The sequence below is a fragment of the Diospyros lotus genome, chromosome 5, assembly GCF_014633365.1.
Source record: "Diospyros lotus cultivar Yz01 chromosome 5, ASM1463336v1, whole genome shotgun sequence".
NCBI classification, from domain to species: domain Eukaryota; kingdom Viridiplantae; phylum Streptophyta; class Magnoliopsida; order Ericales; family Ebenaceae; genus Diospyros; species Diospyros lotus.
In genome coordinates, this window is record NC_068342.1 from 39,113,241 (window position 1) to 39,138,984 (window position 25,744).

Consider the following 25,744-nt stretch of genomic DNA (forward strand, 5'->3'; position numbering starts at 1 on the left):
CTCTTATTTTTTATTTTTGAATTAACTTTAAATTTGAATCAAATATGATTTAGTTTAAAATTTTAAATAGGATGAATTCAAAGAAAAGTGAATCAACTCAATTCAATTTAGATTTAATTTTGTTTTTTTAGTAAAGCTTGGTCGGCGTGGAAATAGCAAATCGCCATTTTATCCTCCTGGGGCAGAAACGACGTGGCATGAAGCTCGCTGCAGAGGTAGCAGCAGACAAAAAACCGAGCTGAACTCGCCGTCTTCCTCAAATACGCCGCCTCCGATCGCCCGGCTTCCGAGATTCCAGCTCCGATGTGCACTGTATTACCAATCAAGACCTATTACCAGCTCTCTCCAAGTCGCCAGTTCAAGCAACGTTCGGTCCTTTCTCCGCCTCCGACGACCTCTCTCTCTCCGGCCTGCTGCTCGCGTTCCTCCTTCTCCAGGTTCAGACCTCCGAAACCCTCGTTCCACCGCAATGGCGTCCTGGCCCGCGCCGAAGACAAGGCCCGGGACTCCTCGTTTCCTTCGTCGACTCAACGGGAGCCCCAAGCTCCCCAGCCTTACTCCGATAAACAAATTGAGGTCCTTCGCGAATTCTCGATTTCTGCTTTAAATGCCCGTTCCTGTCGGTTTTGTTCTTCGAATTTGTATTTGTAAAGTTTTACGCTGAAGTTGGAGGTGTTGGCTTCATTCCTACCGCTTCGATTGGTTCCTTTTGATAGTATTGTGCGGATTGCTCCTGGTTTAATGAATCTAATTTCAGTGAGAGATTAATCTAAGCAAAAAAATGTGATGTTTTACTTCTATATGTTGATTACATAACTTTAATCTGGTGCAGAACGTGATCGAGCTTGGGGATCTCAAACGCGATTTCGTTACAATAGAGCTCGTGCAGTTTGGTCTGTTTTAGTCCTACTGTGCATTTAAGTTTGTCAAAATGTGTTCGGAGGGAGCCATATCCTTAAAATTTTGTTCAGGCTTGAGTGCGTTAAGAATTATTTTCAAGCACGTTTTTAACGAGCCAAACATGGAATCTGTGATACCCGCTTGGTTACATACTAAATTGTTAATTTGGAAATTTAAGGAAAGTACAAGGAGGTTATGTTAAATTGAATGACCTAATCTAGGTTAACCTATTAACCTACTGCCATAATTGGCTTGTCATGAACAGATGGAAACTTCCTTCAATCCCTGTTTTATTCAGGCAACTTCTCTTCAATTGTTTTGTCCCTTATCACTTTTTTTACAGATGGAACCTTCCTTCAAAATGTTTCATTTTTGTTTTATTCAAGTAACTTCTCTTGACTAGTTTGTCCACCACTTAATTTGATTGGCATCATTAGTATGTAGTGTTGTGCACTCCTGTACTAGCTTGTATCCTCTTTGCTAATAGTTATACTTGATGTTAATGCTTGATGCGCTATCAGGAGCTGATGCCATCATCTGGAGGATGTGATCCTTTATGTTCAGTTGATGAAACAAGTTCATTGGATTTTGCGGCCAGTTACCAGCCAAAAACTGACTTCCTGAAGGCTCTTGCTATTTTGGCTGCCGCAGCAACCGGGGCAGTGGCAATAAACCAATCCTGGGTTGCTGCTCATCAGGCCTGTCTTGTCTTTATCTTGTTGTTTGATTCTATTTCTTAGAAGGTTTTGGTGATGGTTTAAATAATTTAGCAGAAAAAAAAAAAGCATACATATGCATGCAAATGCAGTAGGCAAGCCCCTCAGATGGTTTCTCATGAATCATGATACAGGACGTAGCTATGGCGCTGCTATTTGGAATAGGATATGCAGGCATAATTTTTGAAGAATCTCTGGCTTTCAATAAAAGTGGAGTGGGACTGTTAATGGCTGTGAGTTTGTGGGTTATACGTATCATTGGGGTAAGGTTTATGTTCATTTCTTCAAATTTTGAATGACATCTACTTCAGCTTTATATTTAGTTCATTTGAATATTAACTCAAAATTTTCGTTTAATGTGATCAAAGTTTTCCATAATAATGATACTGTTGAAATAACTCCTAAAATTCTGTTTTATTTGTGATTAGGTTTTTATCTCTTTAGTTTTGATTAGAGATAATGTGAGGATAATCCGATAAGAGGAAAAATCTCTAAGATTAATCCTATTTTGGTGGTGAGTCTAATTAGGGGATTAGGATAGGTTGGATTCAACTGCTTCGATCCAAGCTTTGTTTAATATGTTGTAGGTTGATTGCGATTTGGGTCATGTCAATTTGGGAGATAAGTTGAAGATGAAGATTAAAGATGTTAGATGTGTCCACCTAAGACTTCATACTATATTGGAGCAGTGAGGAGACTTCGCAATGTTAGGTATGTGCCAAATGCGAGTGCCAACATGATTTCACTTGGTGAGTTAGCGTCCCAAGGCTACAGATATGTTGGTGACAAAAGTGGTGCAAAATATACAGAGGAGATAGCTTGGTATTACGAGGGAAGTGGAATGGAAGGAACATGTATTGTTTGGATGGTCATCCCTGCCTACGAAGACTAGAAATAGTGATCCAGGGAAGGCATATAAGATGGTGAAGAGAGTGTGATTTTCTGATGTGGTTGAAGTGTTTGGAAATTTGAGTCGAGGTAGAAATTGTTGAAATAAACTCCTCAAATTATGTTTTATTTGTGATTGTGTTTTATCTCTTTAGTTTAAATTAGAGATAATGTGAGGATAATCTGATGGAGGAAAAATGTCTGAGATTAATCCTATTTTGGTGGTGAGTCTAATTAGGGAATTAGGATAGGTTTAGGGGATTCCCAATCCCAGTATGACTCAATTTTGTTTCCTATAAATAGGTGATACTAGTTAGTTTTGTGTCCCGTGTATTCTACAACTTGATAACTAGAGTTTCAATGTGTGGTGCGTCTAGTTATCTAAATCCCTAAGGTTAGTTTACTTTGGCTAGTGAATTATCCTCTTGTGGTGGGATTGTGGACGTAGGTTGTTGAGCTGAACCACATTAATTTTTTGTGTGTTTTTATTTTTCTCATTTAATTTCTGTTTATTGTTCTTGGTTTGTGTAATTTGATCCTAAAAGATACACGATAGCTGACATCCTTTTTGGTGCTTGCATCATTAACTAATAACTAGTAAAAGCTTGAAACGTTAGCTCGGGACACAATTTCTTGTTGAATCTTTAGCCTGTTAATCTCCAAATTCCAGGAATCATGTTAGATGCAGAATTGCGATAAAATATTCTTGTATGTTATTATAATCCTGGCAGCATGTTGGCAATGGCAATTACTAAACCAAATTTAACTTTCTCTTTATCACTCACACGCCCATAGATCCACATGCACACTAATGCATGCATGCATGCATACACACATGTCATTTCTTTCATGTAAGAATCTTCTCCCTGTCAGGGTCTTGAACCTGACGAGACCAATTCTCTTCAATTGACGAGAATCAGAACAGAATTTGGATGAGAAATGAGAGAAGAATGGAGGGAGATACGAAGAATAGGAGGGAGCGAGAGAGAGAGAGAAGGTTTGGGAGGGAGAGAATTTGAGAGAGAGAGAGATCTGGAATTGATTTGGAAATTCTGGATAATTCTTGATACCTCTTATTAGCTGGGTTAGTGTTTATATGCTAAGCCCAGTTGTAACTTGACGTTGGCACCAAGCCAACTACGGCAGCTTGAAGGTACAACTGCATACAACTGCTATACAAAATGAATAAGGAATCCCTTTATAGAACATGAGGGTTCCTGACACCCCCCAAAATAATTTGTGCAGCAAGTCTTGAAATGTTATGCATGTCATTGTACATCGGTAACCTCTCTCTGGGTATGATTTTTCCCTTCTACCACTCCTATCTTTGATGACTTATATTTCCAGCATTATTTGGAATCCATGTGGTTTATTTTCATCAGATATGTATTCACAAGCTGTTGCACAGGAAAATTAGCAGGTTGCCAGTCCATTTTTAGTTTGTACTTGTCAGCAAGAATAAAAATATTTAGATATTTCAATATGAATTATAGGCAAAGATTGGAGAGCTAGAACTTTTGTAGCCAAATCCGCATAGACGGATTAAGGGTTGTGATGAGGCAGAGGACCATTCCCTCTTAAAAACAAAGTCTCCATTTAATACTTCTTAGTTGAATGCAGCTCAACAATACATCTATTACATCTGTTCCTGAATGTTGTCTTTCAAATATTTAATCTGAGTTATTATGGTGCATATTGATGTTCGGGGTGTCTCACTTTGTCGTGCAGGCTCCTTCAACTGATATAGCTGTTTCAGAATTATCGCATGCATCTGCCGAAGTTAGTGAAATAGTATTTTTCTTGCTTGGTGCGATGACCATTGTTGAGATAGTTGATGCTCATCAAGGGTTTAAGTTGGTTACTGACAATATAACTACTCGAAAGCCAAGGATTTTGCTTTGGGTGGTTAGTGCTCTATCTCTGTTTCTCTCTCTTTTTCTTGCTTGAATAGTTTTGCTGCTATTCTAAACTTATCCTTGAGCAAGTAGAAAGAAATTTGAAACTTCAAGTTTTTCGAGAGGGCCTTCATGCATTGGCTTTGTGTATCTTGCCATAAATCTGTTTTAACATTTTCCTGTTCAAAATATTATCAGGCATTCCATTTTTCACTTAGTTTATCAAGTGCTTTTCAATCCAAAATAGTTTGTTGAACATAAGATGATGCATGTTTCCTTGTATTCATTTTTAGCCTATATGTATATTTTCTCCCTCTCTAGCTCTTATGAATATTGATTGGATAAAGATCACTTACAACTACATTTCTGTTACAAGCCTCTACCATTTCCTGTGTTTTATATCGCATGTCTTCTTATTTTCCATGTACCGCAGCTTTAAGACACCAACATGGTTTATTTTTTTCATGTTGGTTCCTGAGATTCTGATAAACATTTTCTTTTAAATTGCTAGGGGCAACCATAAGATGTTTTAAAACAATCGCTCTTTGAAACATTGTTCTTTTGCATGGGTTTGTGTTGTGAATATGACTTTTGGAAGTCAATTGACATTATAAATACCATGTCACCGACCCTAACTTTGTTAGAATAAGGTGCAGTTGGTAATGCTCTTTGAAACTATAGTTGATTATGCATATTCTAGATCCCAAATTGCTCATATTCTGATTATCATTTGTATATCCTTAAGAAATCATATGCTATAGTTCTGTCTGCTAAGATTTTAATACACAGTTTAAATGACAATGCAATTTATGGGGGTATCAAAGAAATAAAGGAGAGTTGGCTGTAGAAGATCAGTGCATTTTAATTTATCCTGTCGTATGCTATATCTCTAAACATTTGCTCTTAGATTCGGCAGTAGGTTGTCTTGTTTGACCACCATTGATGATGGTGCAGGTTGGTTTTGTGACTTTTTTCCTCAGTTCAGTCCTTGACAATTTGACCTCCACTATCGTTATGGTTTCCATGCTGCGTAAACTTGTACCTCCATCAGAATACCGCAAGTACGTACCCACAATTATGTGATGTTTCTCTTGTTATGAACACTAAATGACATAATACGTTGTTTTTTGTTGTTTACATCCTTGTCACAATTAGGCTCTTATGAAGTTCAACCATGATGGTTATCATGGCTAGGATTTCTGTGTGAAGGTTCAACTGGTTGCTGCTATGATTGCTATTAAGATAAAAAATTGATGAACTTTGAAACCTTAAAGAATAGATTTGAACTTCAACCCCAGCTCCAATGCTGGTCAAGACAATTAACTTGAATACCCTATCCAGAAAAAGTGAGATTAGTCAGGGGATTTCTGAAAGTCTTCTTTCCAGCTCTAATCTGGCAGTACAACAAAATTATATTTTAGCCAACCCTAAGTAACTGGCACCAAACTTTGCTGGGTTAAGAGTTTTTACGCTACTATAAATAAATTTTATGCTAGATTGAGATGATAGCTCCAATTTAAGCTAAACAATAGCTCATCTAAAATTTATTTTAATCTAGGAATAATATTATTTAGATAGGAATGAAGACAAAGGTAAAAGTTGAATAGAAATAGGCAGCACATTTGAGAATTGTCATGGTCTTAATAAGTAGAAGTAGAGATATCGTGTAGATATCGTGTAAAAGGGGGAGTATACATGTGCGGCAGTTAGGGAAGCAACTAGCTAATTCTAGAAGAGGGTAACTATGTAAATAAAAGGTTGGTGGGACTGTAATGGCAGGATCCTATATAAAGGACCCGAGCACATGTAAAGTTGTTATCCAGATATTGAATTGAACTCATTCTCTCATTTCCCTCTCAAATTCTCTCTCTCTCTGTTCTCTTCTCCCTTCTCTCTGTTTCTCTAATTCTCTAGAATTCTTCATAGAATTCTAGAGAATTCTTCGCAGATCTTCTAAGATCTGACAATTTGGTATCAGAGAAAATCTGGGCCAAGGGAAGGTGATAACAACAATGGCGGAGGGAACTCGAATGAAAAACTTGGAGTCGCAGGTGCACCAATTTCATTCGACAGTGATCGATTTGCAAGCTCGGGTTGAGTTGATGGAAATTGGATCCAACCGCAATCACGAAGCGATCGTGGTAATGGATTGGAAGATGGACACATCGTTAGGGGGTTTGGAGAGAAGATTGGATGGAATTAGGGATGAAGTTGGAACTCAGATCAGAGACCAACTACAGAATTTCATGATGATGTTTGTGCGTCCCCCTATAGAAAGAACTAAACCGGTGCTAATTGGGCAAGGAGTGAGGAATGGGAGATGGCTCCAAGAGAAGAAAGGGATATGGGAATAGATCTAAGGCGGCAAGGACCGGTTACAGTTAATCAACCGGGGTTTCCCATGCCTAAATTAGATATTCCCCTATTTAAAGGGAGTAATCCTAGGTGGTGGGGACGCCTGGTACCAAGGGTGGTCACAGGCTAAAGGAGAATGTCCGTGGGAGGAGTTTGCTGAGAAACTATGTGAGAGGTTTGGAGATAGAAATAGAATGGACATGGCTAAGGAATTTAATAAAGTCAGACAAGAAGGGGGTGTGCAATCTTATCAGGCCCGATTCGAGGAGCTTAGATCCATAATGGTCACCCTAAACCCCCACCTCTCGGAAGCATACTTTGTCTCCAGTTTCATAAGTGGGTTAAGTGAGGAGCTCAAACCTATGGTTAAGATGTTACGACCTGCAACGGTGGAACAGGCAGTTGAAGATGCTAAACTATAGGAGGTTTTGATAGAGGCCCTCATGAAAAAGCAGGGGCAGCAGAGTAGGGGAGTCGGTATAGGGCCGGTCGGACCGATGGTGAAGGGGTACAATAGGGAGATGGTAAGAGTGAATCCAGGGCAGAGAAATATGGCAATTACAACACCTGTTTCTTCCTCCACAAGACCAAATGGGAGATTCGCAGATCAAAGGAGGCAACCAGGACTCTATTTCAGATGTGGTGACCATTATTTCCCAGGTCACCAATGCAAGAAACAATTGCTCTTGCTAGAAGGGGAGGAGGAAGAAGTAGAAGAAGAAGGAGATGGAGTAGAAGAAGTATTTGAAGTAGTTGGGAATGATAACGGAGAAATATCATTGCACGCCCTTAAAGGGCTAGCCAATAATAAAATTATCAAGGTGGAAGGAAGGGTCCAAGAGGGGAGCCTAATGATCCTGATTGATAGTGGGAGTACCCACAGTTTCTTGGACGAGGGTACTGCCAAGAGGCTCCAATGTAAGTTGACAGGGACCTAGCCATTGTCTGTGACAGTTGCTAATGGGCACAAAGTGCTAAACAAATCAGCTTGCACGGGATTTTCTTGGGAGATGCAAGGGGAGCGGTTTGAGACTGACTTGAGGCTGCTTAAGCTAGGGGGCTGTGATGTAGTACTCAGGGTGGACTGAATGAAACAAATGAGCCCGATCAACTTTGATTTCAACCGGATGAAAGTAACATTTGAAAAGGACCCTTACCGGTAGTAGAGAGCATGGTACATGCAAGATGATCACAGGAAGAAAATTTCAAAGACTGGTCCGAAGTAAATGGGTTCAAGTAACCCAACTATTCTCCATACAGACACTAGCAGACGGGAAGGATCAGGAAGGGGAGTTGAAATGGCCACCCATACTGCAGATTCAAACAAATCGGAGGTATCATTCTTACACCAACTTAATATGCTTTTGGCTGTGTATGAGGACCTATTTGTAGAATCTAACTCCCTACCTCCCAAACGAGCCTTTTACCAATCAATTAACCCAACTTTGAGCCCGTTAATATCAGATCTTACAGATACCCCCCACACCAGAAAACCAAGATTGAAAGAATGGTCAAGGACATGCTTCAACAGTCCTTGATCTGACCTAGCCAAAGCCCATATGCTTCCCCTGTCCTCCTTGTAAAGAAAAAGGATGGGATGTGGCGTTTTTGTATAGAATATCGGCAGCTTAATGCCTTAACCATAAAAGACAAATTTCCCATTCCCATAATCGAAGACCTACTTGATGAACTAAAGAGTGCCACCTATTTTTCCAAGTTAGACCTTCGACCAGGCTATCATCAAATTCGTATGCATGCTGATGATATCCACAAAATAGCCTTTAGAACCCATCATGGCCATTATCAGTTCTTGGTGATGCCTTTTGGGCTCACCAATGCCCCAGCCAATTTTCAATCACTTATGAATCAAGTTTTTGAACCATACCTACGCCACTTTATTCTAGTTTTCTTCGATGACATCTTAATATACAGCCCAACTTTCAGCCAACACTTGAAACACCTAAGGACTACATTTGAGGTTCTCAAAAACAGCCAATTGTATATTAAGAAGTCTAAATGTCCCTTCAGTCAAAAGCAAGTGGAGTATTTGGGGCATGTTATATTGGGAGTAGGGGTGAGTACCGACCCAAGGAAAGTGGTTGCTATGGTGGCTTGGCCAAGGCCTACCAACATTAAAGCCTTAAGGGGTTTTCTGGGTTTGACGGGGTACTATAGGCAGTTTGTAAGGAATTGTGGTGTTATCAATCAACCCTTGACAGAGCAATTAAAAAAGAAGGGATTTCGTTGGGGACCAGAGGCAGAAAAGGCATTTGAACAATTAAAGGAAGCTATGAGTAAGGCCCCAGTGCTCGGGCTACCAGACTTTAGTAAGCCATTTATACTAGAGACTGATGCATGTAGTACGGGAGTGGGAGCGGTGCTGATGCAAGAAGGAAAACTGTTGGCTTATCTTAGTCAGGTCTTGTCCCCTAGGCATCTGGGCCTAAGTATATATGAAAATGAGCTCTTGGCTATGATATGGCGGTTGAAAGGTGGCGACATTATCTGGAAGGAGGCCAGTTCATCATTAGAACTGACCACGGAAGTCTTAAATTCTTATTACAACAGAAGCTACATACCCACCTCCAAAGGAAGGGAATGTCTAAGCTTAAGGGTCCAGACTACAGCATACAATATAAGAAGGGAAGAGAAAATGTAGTCGCTAATGCCCTATCTAAATGCCCAAAAGAGGGAGAAGCTGCCACCCTTACTGTGGTCACTCTAGAATGGTATCGGGAAGTCGAGGCAAGCTATGAAGGAGACGATAAACTGAAAGAGTTATGGGAACAATTGATTTTAAGCCCCGAAGGAAAGCCGAGGTATACATTGCATCAGGGGATATTGAGGTACAAAGGCAAGGTCATAATTGGTGAGAATGAGGAGCTAAGAAAGAAGATATTGAGTTCCCTTCATGAGTCTCCAGTGGGAGGGCACTCGGGAATTCAAAACACATATCATAAGGTGAATAAAATTTTTTATTGGCCTCATCTCAAACGACATGTGATGGAGTATGTGATGGCGTGTGATGTGTGTAATAGATGCAAATATGAAACTGTGGCACAACCAGGATTGTTACAGCCCTTACCCATTCCAGCACAAGCTTGGGAGAGCATAAGTATGGATTTTATTGAGGGTCTTCCAAAATCAGAAGGGAGGGACTGCATCTTAGTGGTGGTGGATCGGTTCACTAAGTATGCACACTTCATTGGCCTAACCCATCCCTACTCCGTCCGGGAGGTAGCTAGAGCTTTTCTGGATCAGGTGATGAAACTACATGGGATTCCCGGGTCCATAATTTTCGATAGGAACAAGATTTTTACAAGTTTGTTCTGGCAGGAGCTGATGAAATCCCTAGGAATGAAGCTTAAAATGTCTACAGCTTACCATCCTCAAATGGATGGCCAGACGGAGAGGGTTAATCAGTGTATGGAAGGATACTTGAGGTGTTTATATTTCTTGCATCCTAAGGAGTGGCATAAGTGAATCTCCTTGACACAATGGTGGTATAATACCAGCCACCATGCATCTATCAAAAGAACCCCCTTTGAAGCACTATTTGGATATCGGCCTTCACTACTTCCAATAGTAGGGGAGCATACCTCAGTGGCCACTGCGGAGGCATACTAAGAAAAGAGATAGAGGGTTTTGCAACAACTCAAAGAAGAGATGGCAGTGGCGCAAAATCAGATGAAGCAGTACGTTGATAAGAAGAGGAGCGAAAGGGAGTTCAACGTGGGGGAAAGCGTCTACCTCAAGTTCAAGCCGGCCCACCTTAAAACCATTGCGAAGGGTTAGGTGAACAAACTACAAATACTACGGGCCCTATGTGATTGAAGCCAAGGTGGGGAAGGTAGCATATTGACTATAGCTCCCTGACGGATCCAGAATTCACCTGGTTTTCCATATATCCTTGCTCAAGAGATTAGTGGGAACACAACAGACATCCTCCAATTTGCCACAACTCTCTATTGACATAGATGCCACGGCAGTGCCCAGCTCTATCTTAGACAAACGAGTTTTGTACAAGCATGGGGCTCCTATCATACAGGTGTTGGTGAAGTGGTTGAATCTTTCCCTGAAAAATAGCACCTGGGAATATTTGCCTGACTTGCTACAGCAATTCCCTCAAGTAGCTAGCCTTCTTAACATTCTTGGGGACAAGAATGATGCCAAGCCGAGGGGAAATTGTCATGGTCTTAATAAGTAGAAGTAGAAATATTGTGTAAAAAGGGGAGTATACATGTGCGGCAGTTAAGGGAAGCAACTAGCTAATTCTAGAAGAGGGTAACTATGTAAATAGAAGGCTGGCTGGACTATAATGGCAGGATCCTATATAAAGGACCCGAGCACATGTAAAGCGGTTGTCCAGATATTGAATTGAATTCATTCTCTCATTTCCCTTTCAAATTCTCTCTCTCTCTCTCTCTGTTCTCTTCTCCCTTCTCTCTTTTTCTCTAATTCTCCAGAATTCTTCACAGAATTCTGGTCAGATCTTAAGATCTGACAAAAACTTGGAGCCTTTGTATTTTAATTATAGTTGTAATGAATCTGTAGTACTACCTCAATCAAGTTCCCATACCATCGTGAAAGAAAACAGTGAGACACTTTGAGAAAGAGAGTGCAAATTCTTTTATGTTACTCTGGGATTTGGTCAGTGATCAATATAAGCTATGGTTCCAATTTATCAAGAGAACCTTTAAAACTATGCATAACGGGCCAATCTTTTTTTCTCGATAAGATTAATAAACTTTTTTGCATAAATGGAGCAATTATATTTTTATTATATTGTCACGACCCAAATTTTGTCGTGACCAACACCACCCTTCAATAGGGTCATGGGCCCCACCAAAGAGTAGCAAGCCTCAACACAATACAAGTATGTCCATATCAATGCAATCCACTTCAATCAGTGAACTTGTAATGCGACATGAATAATATTACTCTTGTGTTATTAACCAATGTAGTCAATTTCACAATAGCAATGCCAATTGTATTAACAAAAGTCTTGACCATCTTCTCTTTAAATCTCAATCCATAAACAGGTTGTTGTTTAGAAATAACAAATTTCAATACTACCTATTGTCAATGGACTATTTAAAGTCTGTGTTGTACCAGGAGTGTGCTTAAGGTATAAAGGAAGAAAACCTCATACCATAGTCTTGGTTGTTCCAACAATCCAAACTAACTACTTGAAAATATAAAGACAGACAAAAAAACGAAACAACAAGAATAATGGGATATGTCTCAACTGACTCGTGAGGGCTATAAGGCATTATGATGGGGGAGAAAAGAATATGCAACAACAAGAATTAAACATGCCATGTCACTACAAGGGATAGGGGACCGTAGTAATTCATAATGTCAAAGGACAATTAAAATGAAGGGAGTAACACACAGAACACAAATCAATCATATCAATGCGCATGGTGGGCATACTCACACCCATACAATCAATAAACTGGCAGACATACCCACACCCATGTATTCGTGGTGCACCAACAACTATGCAGTTAGCATACAGTGTCCTAATATGATACTCCCATGTCATGAAATAAAATAGAGATACAATTTCTAGAAGTTTCTAGATGTCATGCCATGCAACCACATAGTCTCATCGATCATCTTCATGTAAGACAAGATGACCAAAGTAATAATGCATTCCTATTCCCCAAAATTTTTATGCAATTAAATGACATAATTTTTACGAGTGTCATGAATAAAGAGAATAGTGATAACATATTTATCAATAAGGTCTGCATGCCAAATGCACCATAATACCAAATATCCACTCACGGCATTATAGTGAACTAAACTAGTATACTGGGTCCCACTTGGGACATGCTTGAATCACCTAAACAATATATATATATATATATAACTTAAATATGTAAGAAAAATTTAAGACTACAATAATGGATGAACTCACTAAAGGCTGGATAAGTGGGATAAAGGCTGGATATGTTGTTGTTGTTGTTAATAATACTAATCAACAAATTGATTTAACTCCTATTTCAAATCCTAAAATTAAAATAGTACCAAGATATAAGTCAATTCAAAATTTCTATACTAAATCCTAATTTTCTAATTTATCACTATATTCCTAAATCATGTAATTCAAATGTCGTCATTATACGAATAGTAGAATTAATTTAATTTAGCATTAAGCCTATTTTATTATTAATATTTGTTTTAAGAAAATGTCTCTCTCTCTCTCTCAAACTCTACTACTGTTTCACTCTTTCAATCTCTATTCTGTAGTCTCTCTTTCACTTGATTTGTGTGAATACCATTGCCTTGGTGCCGCCAATACAGTGATCTATTTGGGATTTAAAAAGGAATGTGAATGATGGTTGTATTTTAAAAAGTTATTCTTATGGTTGTATTTTTTTTTTTTAAAAAAAAAAAAAGCACCTGAGCTATCTTTATTAAAAAAAGAAAAAGAAAAAAGGGATTTATTCAAGCCTTTCCCTCTTGGCTGAACCCCCTTACATTAAAAAGGCCAAAACTTTGGCAGCTACGATCCCGTTATTGTCATTGGCCACTATCATAGCTGGCCGACATCCTATTGATTGTATCCTTATTTGCTTTCTAATAGTTTAACCCTAATTATAAAAATTTATTGCTTACTCCAAGCAAGATCAATTTATTTTAAATGAAATTATATTTTTATTATATCCTTTCAAAATACTTGACGGTTCAAGTCTTGATTAATTAGTGTTCATGAGATTAGTTCCAAACATTTAGAGACTTGAAAAAGGGGATCCATATTCTTTCTCCTGTATAGGTTGGCAAGAGTAAAACAGACTTGATCAATAGTTCTGTGGATAGTGGTGAGAAAGGGGTCTGGAGAAGTGTTACTTTGCTTTTGCTCTTATGAATGATGCTTGTTTTCCAATTGAAGGAATGTATTCATGAAATTGACCTCAAGTACTTGTGAGAAAGATTGTTAAGTCAATAGTAGCACTGTTTTATTTGTTTGCCTTTTTCTTTCACGAGACAAATATAACTCAAATTGGTAATGTAAAGTGGTTATTATTTTTTCTGTTCCAAGATATTTAGAGGGTGTATGTTAGATACTCAACACGATTCTTACATTGGATGCAAAAGTAAGTGTTAGGAATTGGACTGGAATGACCAGTTCAACCATCTGACTGTCAACTAGTAACCTGGCAGTTTGTGCCTCATCTTGGATCATTTGGTCATAGATTATCTATCTATTCAATAAATAAACAATTACCCATTTGTGCAATTGAAACAGACATTGGTACTCATTCATCCTTATATTTAACTTATAACCCACAGAATATGTGATAAACTAGCCATATAAACTAATTGAGTCTAACAATATATATTTATGTTTATGTATAGTTGAGCTCGTTGAATGCCGTACAAGTGGAGGAAGGGTACTGTAGTGCTTATTTATAAGAATAAAAGAGATGTTCTAAGTTGTGAACATTATATAGTAATCACGTTAATGCACAACACTATGAAACTTTGGAGAGAGTGATAGAGTAAAGACAAAGAAGAGGAACCCAAGGTGTATAAAAATCCAGTCATGCATGGTAGGTCAACAAAAGAAATTATATGCTTGCTAAGGTGTCTAATAGAAGGATGCAGAGATAAACAAAAAGTTTTACATATAGTGTTTATCAGTGTTCTAGAAGGCAGCCTAGGCGCTAGGCAGCCCTTGGTTGCCGTGAATCAGTCCAAATCGGCACCCCTAGGCACTGTTGGGCCCGATCGACGCCTAGCCGCCTGGGTTGCCACCTGGTCTGGGCTGATTATCATTCCCTCTCTCTCTTGTCATTACTCTCTCTCGCCGCTTTCGCGTTCTCTCTCGCTTTCCCATTCACTGTCTCTCGTCAGACTTGTTGCCGCCACCAATCTTGTCGTTTCTCTCTCTGCCAGTTCTCGCTCTTCTTCTGGTTGAGCTCGTCCTCTTTGATTGAATTTAGCCAAATTCGTTGTAAACAAAATTCCCAATTACAGTTGGGTTTACAACCTCTATAGAAGAAAACAATTACAAATTCAAAGAAGAAAACAATAGATGTCAACTGATTCGAGAGGGTTGTCCTCTCTCCCAAGAATCTTTTCAATTTCTCCAAATGCTTCTCTCTCTCTCCTCCCTTTTATACCTACTCCTTTGCTCGTTCCAGCCACATGCCAAATTATTCCCCTCTAACTAACTTATGACTCTTTTACCCTTAAGTCATTTTACTTGTTTGCCCCTGTGGTCCCCCCCCCCCCCCCCCCCCCCCAAATTTTCCCCTCCTTTTTCTCTGATAAGTTTGTTTAATGGGGTCTTCCTCCGGTACGTATGGCCATCTTCCTCCTTGCTACTTATTGCGCCCTCTTCGTCAAGTAGCAAGTAGCAAGGAGCAAGCCATCTTCCTCCTTGTTGCTTGCAGGCAGACAACATTTTCCCTAGGCGCTAGGCCCCCGTCTGCCGCCCTAGACGCATGAAATATATCATTTGCCCCCGCCTGGGTCGCGCGCAGCAAATGTCTAGTTCTGTGCAATTTTTGAAGGCACATATAATTTGATAATCATCGCTGTTGAAATCATTAAGTTAAATAGGATCCAACTTTATCTAAAAATTGAAGTCTTTCCATATTTTAACCCTCTTCACTGAGCTAAACTGCTTAAGGACTCCCAATACTTTTCCTTGGAGCAATTGCTTGACCTGGTGTCCTTGATCCTTTTTGATATGGGTAGTAGGATTATTGTGCATATCTGTGCTAACTTTAAATGAGACTAGTTATTTCCTATTTTATCCAAATGATTTGTGATCTGCTTGTTTGAGAATCTTCTAAAATTGGCCTATTGGGTTTATTTCCTGATACTGCCACCATTACATCTCCTTCAAAAAAAACCATCGAAATAACTTCACCAGCTTGATGCTTGTCTTTCTTCACATCTTGAATACGAAAAACTGTGGATGCCACTTTCAAGAGTGCATTACAGTTTGGGGGGCAAGAATTAATAGCTGGCAAATGTCATAATATTCTGTGCAAGTTATGAGATTTTATGCGCTCGTACTAATGATATATTTCATGGAATAATAGAATGCATCAATTGTTTTCTGGGTTTCCAAGTATGTGAGGACAGATTGACTGACTTTGCTTTCCAAGAGAAAGGTCACCTACGTTTGGGTTGATGAACAATTTTTACAATCTTAATTGAGAAGGCATTGACAGTTTCTTGCGGCTCCTGGAATTTCTCTGTTCATTGTAATTGTTCTTTCAGTTCCAAATTATCTGGTTTCATGTTGAAAGTGTTCCTCTCTCTCTCTCTCTCTCTCTCACATGTACAGACACACACAAACATTATCATTTCAGTGAATCTTCTAGTAGTTGTGATCAAGAAGCACAAACCATTACCACTTAAAATTAAAATTCACAAACAAATAGTCTAATTCTGAGCACAAAGACTAATATTTGAATGTTGAATACAATTAAACCTTAATGCATGAATTGAAAATGACAAATAAAATGATGTCTTTAGCACTTGTGTTCTGAAGTGTATTTTCACCCTTAGGTACTTGGTGTTGTTAAACCCCTAGGAACCCAACATTTTTCAGACCTTCTATTGATGCCTTCAGTAAAGGTTCTTTATGCTATTGTTTGAATTACAGGCTTTTAGGGGCTGTTGTTGTGATTGCAGCAAATGCTGGTGGTGCATGGACTCCAATTGGTGATGTTACCACTACTATGTTGTGGATACATGGCCAAATATCTACCTTGCAGACAATGAAGGTCTTCTTGTTGTTCCAATTTTGATCCTTGTCACCATTTTTCTTCCATAAATTCATGTTTGCACATCTCGCTGTTCTTCTGTAGGGCCCATGCATGTAGCTTACAAAATACTCTTTGATAGGTTTGTGGGTAATAGACCAAGTAAATAGCTGTATTCTAGTGTTTTCCTGGAGTTGATGCCTTCATGGTTCTTTTATGCTGAAGTTATGGGTAGATAGGGGGATAGTAGGGAGACCTTCTAGGAATTGTAGAAGCATTATATCTGCTCAATACTCTGGACTTGGATGTATCATACATTTTGAGATTAAAGTTTTTCTGTCAATTTGGGCTCAATATTGATCAATATGATTAACTGAACTGGGAAATATAAATATCTTCATCCAAGAAGCTAATTGCATGAAGAAAAAAAGGACAGAAATATGGCCAAGGAAACCCATAGAGTTATATAAAACATGGGTTGGGATTCCAGAGTACAAAAAAGAAAGATAAAAATATACTTATGGTACATGATTCTCTGACACCAATTGGAGCTTAATGGAGAAGAGGAGTTCTTCCAGACAGCCAAACACAAGTTGTGTTGAAGGCAGCATTCAGTTCTTAACCAAGATTTCATCTACTCTGCCATTGGAGAGCCAAAGCTATTGTACAAAAGAATTCAAAAGATATTATCCGATAATGTAATGGTACCACCCAGTGAACTTATGCTGAAAGAAGTTGCTACAATAAAATAATCTGCAATAATTTTTAATATTCTTAGCACAGGAATTGGTGGATGACTATTTTATTTTATTTTTTTGATAAGTAAGGTAGTGGATGATTTCATGTTTGTGTTTTTGCAAGTTTAGCTTTGTTTAGGCTTCAAATATGGAATTTAAGTAAACTTGCTAGCTTACAGAAGTCTGTACTACTTTGGCTTGTTGCTAAATTACAAGTAAATACAATTTTAAACTTATCTAACGTAGTGGTAAAACTTGTTCTGGCCTGGAATGTTATAACCATGTTTTAAGCAAGAAACTTTCCCTGTTGTATTGCACCACATCATCTAGCTGTACTGGAATCCGGCTTAACATTGCCTTCAGTAGAGCTTTTCCAATTGCTAGTCTTAAACCACGTGGCATATGCAGCAGCTTCAATTCTAGTGCTGAAATAATTTTTTCAGCAATCAGGCTTGTAAAAGATTTTCTGTGTCTAGTTATCTGACTATTTAACTCATGGAGAATATGGTGTGGCATTCAATGAGAGGATTTCTATAATCATTTCTTGTTGCTTGCAGGACTTATTTGTACCTTCAGCAGTTTCTTTGGCTGTACCTCTGGCTCTTTTGTCACTTACTAGGTATTACTCTTGCATTGTCAATGTGAAATTACCAAATCTTTATTTGAAAGCTAAATTTGACTACATGAGTTGTAAATAAAAGAAATGAAGATTGCATTTGTCATTCAGTGAAGTTAATGGGAAGGGAGTGGACTCGCCAAATATTTTGGCATCTGAACCGATAGCACCTCGAGGACAGCTTGTTTTATCTGTTGGAATTGGAGCGCTTGTGTTTGTCCCAGTATTCAAGGCAATAACAGGTCTGCCTCCTTACATGGGAATCCTGCTTGGACTTGGGGTACTTTGGATTCTAACAGACGCAATCCATTATGGTGAGTCTGAAAGGCAACAGTTGAAAGTACCCCAGGCTTTATCGCGAATTGACACTCAAGGAGTCCTTTTCTTCCTTGGGATCCTTTTATCTGTAAGCAGGTACGCAAGAGTCCATTTTATCTTGTGACATGTTTGTGGGATTTACACTTCTCCAGAATGTGCAACAAGTCTTTGATTTCATTAGTTTATATCAATGTTAGCAACTTAAGAGATCAAAATAGAGAAACTATCACCCTTAACTGGTAAAGTGCTATGTAATTTCATTGCCATTTTAAAAAAGGTTAAAATATGCACAATCTCTAAGAAGCTTAAGATGATAGTATTGTCATTTAAGAAACACTTCTATTGCCTTTACCACGACGATATCAATCTTTCTCTATAAACAGCTGTATATATTTTTCTTCAATCAGACTTCCTGGGAATGATGACTTAAGGCTTGATATGTTGTTCAGACTTCATCAGAACGGAAGAAACCAGTACTTTAGCTCTGTGAACCTTAAAACATTTGATTTTGTTGTTTTTCTTTCTGTTCCTTTCTATTGCTTATCATTTATGTTGTTTTTCATTTCATATGCCATATGTATTTACTGGCTTAGAAGATTTGGTTTCTAACATTTAACAATTGGTTTGTTGTCTGACTTACCTATCTCCCAAATAAGTTCTCTATCTAAGCCCAAAACCTTGAGATTTCTCATATAGACAATAGCTGGAAAAAAAAAAAAAAAACACTCAAAACTTTTACCTTTCTTTCAATTTTGGACTGAAACAAAGAGAAACTCCTGCAGCCACCATTCCCAATAATGGGAATTGGGAACTCCCTTCACCACCAAAAGTCTTCTCATCAGAACTCTTACGAGTTGTGAGTTCTATAGATTATGGATGTTATTTATTTTGTATTGTTTTGCTTGTGCCACCAATTGGTAAGTATTATCAAGTTGGAAGTTTTACCACACCCCTAACCGATGAATTATGAATCATGCCATTGTGGTATAGCTTGGAGGCAGCTGGGATTCTACGGGAACTGGCAAATTACCTGGATGCCCACGTTCCCAATGTTGAGTTGATTGCAAGCATAATAGGGCTAGTTTCAGCAATTATAGACAACGTACCACTGGTTGCAGCCACGATGGGAATGTACGATCTTGCTTCCTTCCCCAAAGACTCGGAGTTCTGGCAGTTGGTTGCATATTGCGCCGGCACTGGTGGGTCCATCCTGGTTATAGGCTCTGCAGCAGGAGTTGCATTCATGGGAATGGAAAAAGTTGATTTCTTTTGGTACTTCCGTAAGGTATATATTCAGCAGATTGTTGACTTGTCTTGGTCATCACATTCAACAGAAGTCTTTTAAGTCTTTAAGAAGCTACTAAATCTGTCCTAAACAAACAAAGCCTCTTAGAATCAGGAAGCTGAATGACTCGTGTTTTGTAGGTGAGTGGTTTTGCATTTGCTGGTTATGCTGCGGGCATTGCAGCCTATCTAGCAGTTCATAATCTTCCCACATCGCTTCCGACGACAATAGCCCACGCCCCGTTCCTTTCAGGTTTGATAAACTAGTAGAGCTCAAGATTTGCTCTTTTTTTTCTAGTTGCAAATGCAAGTGAGCCAGAGCAGAGTGAATGGCATCATGTAATGTGGCGGATTGATCAGCTGAACTGAAACGGGTGATTGGTAGAATGATAAAAAAGTTCAGGGACGCAGGAAGCTTCAGCAGCATACATATATACAAAGAGATCTAAAGCCTATTTCTATCAGATATGCCAAATGCCGTTCAAGTTCTCTGCCAAATGCCGTTCAAATTCTCTTGCATCTAGTTCTGGACGTACTTAGTTCTCCTTGAGAAATTATAAAAGACTAGGTGTTTTGTTTCTATTTGTCCATGAAGTTTATTTTAAAAACAAAAAAGGAGATTTAAAATAGTTAATTTTTATACTTCAGACCAAAATAGATAAAGATTATGTTTAATTTTTATGACATTAAAAAAATTATCTTCACATTCAGTCACCAAAAGAAAGGGGTAAAAAGAAATTCTCAGAAAGCCAAATGATTAAAATAATGAGATCAAATGCTAAGCTATTTTAAAGTAAAGTAATTCTTATAGAAACATTTTTATAAGAAATGATTTTCATGATAGGAAACGCTTAAATTTGGTACTAAAATTTCATTCAACAAAGCTGTGAACAATTGGATATTAGGAAGATTTCTCGATAGGAAATATGGAGCCAACAAGAGAGGTTCCTGCATGTTATATAATAATGGTTATCCGCATCAAAATAACCAATAGGATGGATAGTATGGTAATAAGCCAGGCATCCCAACCAAAAAGGATTTGGAAAACAATACATATTACATAAAATAATTTTCTCCAACCTTTTAAGATCCCGAAAGACAAGCTCATCATGGTACATACCAATTATTTCTAGCTCCCAAAGTTATGACAAAAGCATATGTGAAAGACTCACCAAAACAAAAAACAAAAAACAAAAACACAAAGCAGAGATGAAGACTATCAAAATTTAGGTTGCGCCCAACGGAACATGCAGTTGTGATATGGAGATGGCATACCAGACTACAACTTGAGGAAAACAAACTCTTCAATGGCGGGAATCTCGCCTATCCTCCTCAAGGACTCCTTGCTTGGTTGTTCATCCACTCCGATTGCCATTACCGCTTGCTTTCGCGGGGCGATCCTTCCGACGCTCATGAAGCTGACGTTGACATTCTCATCCCCTAAAATGCTTCCCACCTGCCCGATCATTCCCGGCTGGTCGACCTGCCTGCAGAGAATAATACTACCTTCTAAGCTCACATCAACTTCGAAAGATCCAACTTTGGTTAAATGGGGAAGCCCATCTTTCACCCGTCCCTCCACTATAATTTCCCCGGACTCCGAAATTGCACTGGCGAATCTTGATTCGACATTTGCGATCTGGACCTGGACGAACTCGAGTGGACTTTCTGGGGAACCATCTAACAGTACACGTTCTTCAGTAATCCGGAGGCCTCTTTGTTTAGCTGTGAAGTCTGCATTCACCAAGTTCACGAAGACGCTGGATATAGGCTCAATAAGACCCTTGGTGATCATGGCCCTAAGAAGTCTTGTATCGAGATCATCAGGAGCTCTAGCAGAAGCATATGTCACTTTCACACTTTTCACTCCACCCCCACCTGTAACTAATTGGACAGCTAGTCTCCCAAGCTTCTCAGCAAGTTCAACAAATGGTTTTAGTTCTGTCAAAACCTGCAGTTACGAGCGAGTATAAAAAACGCTAGGGGCTTTCATGTTTCAATTTTATCTTGGTAGATCAAAAGGGTGAAGAAATTTAAATAAAAAAACTAGTTCACAAAAGTAACCCTTTTCCTCCACTGTTCCTCAATTAGGTGTCTCAATATCGTGTCTGTTTTTGAGAAGTCAAAGTACTAAGTTTACAATACTATCGTTATTCAAACAAGTGTGTTGAAGTAAAATGAAGTGACAGTTACTGAAAATTCAATTCGTACTGGTTAAGCTATTCCAAATTAAGTAGCTATAATATAACGAGATAGAAAATTTTGTCATCTACACAAATATGGCCATATTGACTGCCCATCAAGGTGTAAATTGTCAGAAAGGACCCATATCCATTGTGCAGTAAGAAAGAAATTGTTAAATGAGATAGTGGTTTATGACAACTCAAAACATCAAGCAAAGAGAGTTGATTATGTGGTGTTTTTAGATTGATTGTTTTACTCAATATGGAAAATGCACAAACTTATCAAAAGAAATAGAAAAACTCCTGGGTATAAAAGAAGAGGACAAAGGAGGGGAACATATTACCATAAAACAAATGAACTAAGAAATTAGGTACAATAATTTGGTTTAGAGAATCTACCTTGACAATAATGAGAGTATAGATGTATTATCAAAAAATAATAATAATGACTCAAGTATAGACGTTAAGACAAGCAAAAAATCCTGTACCTCAGAAGGAACCATGGGTGCATTGACTGCAGTAGAAGCAAGCTCCCCCCTTAAGGCTCCAACAACAGCTTCGGCTATTTCAATTGCCACTCCTTCCTATATCAAACTCCAACATTAAGTGGTAACGTGATAACTGGAAAATGTATAAGCATGGGCTGATGTCAAGTCTTATCACTGCACAAACCTGAGCTTCCATGGTACTGGCACCAAGATGTGGGGTTGCAGTTACTCTATGGTGTAAAACCAATTTGCTGTCCTTTGGTGGCTCTTCAGTGAAAACATCAAGCGCTGCCTGCAAGAAAATACTATCTTTTTTTCATACATCCACAAATAATATATTTTTTAGTGCTTCAGAGATGAGCAAGCGGCAACCTGAGCGACAATGCCAGCGTCCAGTGCCTTCACTAAGGCTTCTTCATCAATCACTCCCCCACGAGCAACATTAACAATCCTGACTCCCTTCTTCATCTTTGCAAAAGTTTCATCATTGAGAATCTTGGATGTGGCAGGAGTAAGAGGCATGTGAAGGGAGATGAAATCGGCAGTTCCTATGGCTTCTTCAAGGCTCACAAGCTCCACGCCTATTGCACGAGCACGATCTGCAGGGGCATATGGATCATGCGCAATCACGTGCATACCAAGACCCTTGGCCCGCCTGGCAACTTCTGATCCAACCTTACCAAAGCCCATTACAGCAAGTGTTTTACCGACGAGGGAAACTCCGACATATTTACTTCGCTCCCACTTGCCTGACTTAGCATAAATACGATAAAATTAAGAGAGATTTGATATTTCTAGAATGTTTCATAGAAAAAATGATCTTGTTTACAATTATGATTCTTGACTTCTGGTATGTAGAAACAAGGTGGTCTGTACTCAAAAGGTTAAACTCAAATCCCCTGTAGCCGCACATAATGACTAGAAACATAGCAGAATCATGAAATCCTAGAATCCAAGCAATAGGTTACACCATCCCAAGTATTTTGCTACAGCTTCTGGCAGGATATGCAAACAGATAGTCACTTGCAATAGAAGTTTGACAATGGAAAGCTTCGTAAAAACTTGACAAATAAACAGTAGTTGGTTGTTGGAAAATCAACCCTTCGGTTGGCCCTTTCTGAATCTCTTTAGATCTTTAAAGAAAAAGCAACAAATTGGTTTAAGATATTGATGGGCAAGTGGATGGTGTAATTGCAATGCTAGTACAAGCATAGAGATAACTAGACCAATAGCTTTTTCTTTAGCCAAAAGCAAGCATCCGTACTGAAGATGATTGATAATGAACCTAAAGCTAAATGGAATTTTCCTTTAGCTCACTTTCCACTGCTAGATTCTAAAATGACAACACATAAATAACTTCCTGAATCCAAACATCCCTAGATAACAAGATTCTCAATAATACATTACAGGAACAGGACAAGGTGATTGCATAAAAATTCATGTATAAAATCAATTTACTAAATCAGCATATGCAAACTTAAGAAAGATATGTCTGTATGGCAAGCACATCTTTAAGCACTATCTAGTTGTGAAAGAGTACCATATGATTCCTATTTTTTCAAGATACAAGAATACCGTATTTTACTGTTCCACAGCAATCGTAGAATCTTAAAATTAATAAATAAATAAGAGGAAACCAGATCTCCAAAAAATTAGCCAGACAACAACCAGATCTGACAAGATTCCTCCTTTTGCAGTGAAGTCAGAATCTAAAGTATCAAAAAGTTCAGAAGATCGCCCTCCCAACCAGAGAAAAAAAAAACAAAAAATTCAAACAGAAAACAGAAAAGGGGAGACATTATATAACAAGCAAGCAGATCAAATCCCACACAATCTGTACGGCAACATAAATCTAACAAGCGCTACCACGTTATGTGCTCGAAGAAATGCATTACAGATCCGAGAATAAAAAATTCCAAGTTCTCATAAATAATTAAATCACAAGCGATCAGAAATGAACTAAATACTCGAAGATATAAAGAAAAAAAAAGGTGGAAAATAATTAACCAGCTTTTACAGACGCATCGGCCTGCGCAATGTTCCGAGCCATGGCTGTGAGAAGCGCGATCCCGTGCTCAGCGGCAGCGACAGTATTAGCCGTGGGCGCATTCACCACGAGACAACCATGCTCCGTCGCGGCAGCCAGATCCACGTTGTCGATCCCGACGCCGGCACGGCCAACAACCTTGAGCCTTCCGGAGGACGCCTCAAAAACGTCGCGGTTGACTTTCGTGCCGCTGCGGACAATCAAAGCGTCGCACAGCGAGATCTTTGTACAGAGCTCCTCAGGACTCAAGTTGTAGGAGCAATCGACGTTGGCGAAGTCCTTCAAGAGCTCGAGGCCGGCCTCGCCTAGCTTCTCGGCGACGAGGACCGTCGGCTTGGCGTCCATCACCGCCACCACGAAAACCGGCGCCGCCGGCCTCCGGCGACGGGGAAGCGACACGGCGACGCCGAATGAGGAGGAGAGGGGGAGCTTCCATGAGAGAGAAGAAGAGGAAGGAGACGATTTCCTGAGAGCCGAAGCGGAGAGAGAGCCTGATGAAGCAGCCATTAGACCAGTCTTTTGAATCTATACTCGAAATTTTCGGTCTCCCCGCTGTTCGAGTACGCATGCGTCTTATATAGCGCACATCTCTGGTTTACCTAACGGCGTTCCAATCAGCTCAACGCTACATCTACGCGCGGCCATGATTTTCGTTAATTTGGTCTGAAAATTATTACTTGCCAATTTATTTATAGTTACTCAACAATCACAAATAATGTTAATTATTATTGTTTTAACATTTAAAATAAAATATATTTATTATTATCGTGTCTAAGAAAATAAGTCCAAATTTAAGATCAACTTAAAGAATAAAAAATTTAAGGTGAAAAACTCTTTAAGCTTTTTTTAATAAAATAATTCTCAATAAACTATTCAGAAAGCCATTTTAGAGCCCCCAAAAGGTTAAAATTACAAAAGCTAAAATAACATCAACTCATTTCCAATATCTTTGTTTAGAAATGGAGAATAAGAAATTGTAAAAATTTTAAATATTTTCTCATCTATCAATTTCAATCTCTATAAATAAATAATTTTTTTTCTATTAAATGAATAACTAGAACACTATTTATATTAATTATATTTCTCTTAATCTTATATATTATTTTGTATATATTGACTTAAGTATCAAACGACCAATATAGAGGCACTCGCGCGCTCTTAATTATATTCTATTTTTACAGGTCTCTTAGAAATTAGAAATTGAAGACAAATATTCTCTTATAATTATAAATTTATTATTGTATATTGGTAACAATAATTATTATTAAAATATTATTATAATTTTATTTAATTCATTTTCCTATACAAAATATCAACAGATCCATTTACTAATCAAAGTTGAATTTTATACATAAGCGGCTGCGGTCTACTGAGGTAAGTAATTTATAATTCCTCGGCGGCCGCTCTGCTCTACAAGGGAATGGCTGATTGCAGTTCCAAGTGGGCTCTCAATATGGCGCCCGCAGGATCTAAGCTTTGGCTGGTGGCGGTGGGGCCCACCGGGAGTTGGTGGACCAGTGAAATCCCTGTTCTGCCCTGCCGGGCAAGGCAGAGGGTTTGCTGGAGAATGCACTTGTTGGGCC

The 25,744-nt window shown here is 38.8% G+C and overlaps 2 protein-coding genes across 4 annotated transcripts; one reads left to right on the plus strand and one right to left on the minus strand.

The window, feature by feature from the left end:
* Positions 1-172: 172 nt before the first annotated feature.
* Positions 173-20,025, plus strand: LOC127801715 (sodium/proton antiporter 1). 3 transcript variants are annotated; one of them, XM_052337081.1, is made up of 11 exons: positions 428-576; positions 833-893; positions 1,422-1,598; positions 1,751-1,879; positions 4,233-4,409; positions 5,354-5,460; positions 16,389-16,509; positions 17,783-17,844; positions 17,935-18,255; positions 19,150-19,444; positions 19,585-20,025. In XM_052337081.1, exons 3-11 carry the CDS (start codon positions 1,428-1,430, stop codon positions 19,708-19,710), a joined length of 1,509 nt encoding a protein of 502 aa, XP_052193041.1. In that variant the 5' UTR covers positions 428-576; positions 833-893; positions 1,422-1,427; the 3' UTR covers positions 19,711-20,025. The 3 variants fall into 3 exon arrangements, with proteins under 3 accessions (XP_052193039.1, XP_052193040.1, XP_052193041.1); XM_052337079.1 differs by lacking the exon at positions 833-893 and having other exon boundaries at positions 173-576; XM_052337080.1 differs by lacking the exon at positions 833-893 and having other exon boundaries at positions 176-576; positions 17,953-18,255.
* Positions 20,026-20,487: 462 nt separating this feature from the next.
* On the minus strand, positions 20,488-24,726 carry LOC127801714 (D-3-phosphoglycerate dehydrogenase 3, chloroplastic-like). The gene is made up of 5 exons (XM_052337078.1): positions 24,122-24,726; positions 22,487-22,863; positions 22,299-22,406; positions 22,115-22,210; positions 20,488-21,394 (listed from the first exon to the last, which is right to left on the minus strand). Exons 1-5 carry the CDS (start codon positions 24,666-24,668, stop codon positions 20,723-20,725), a joined length of 1,800 nt encoding a protein of 599 aa, XP_052193038.1. The 5' UTR covers positions 24,669-24,726; the 3' UTR covers positions 20,488-20,722.
* Between the last annotated feature and the right edge of the window lie 1,018 nt (positions 24,727-25,744).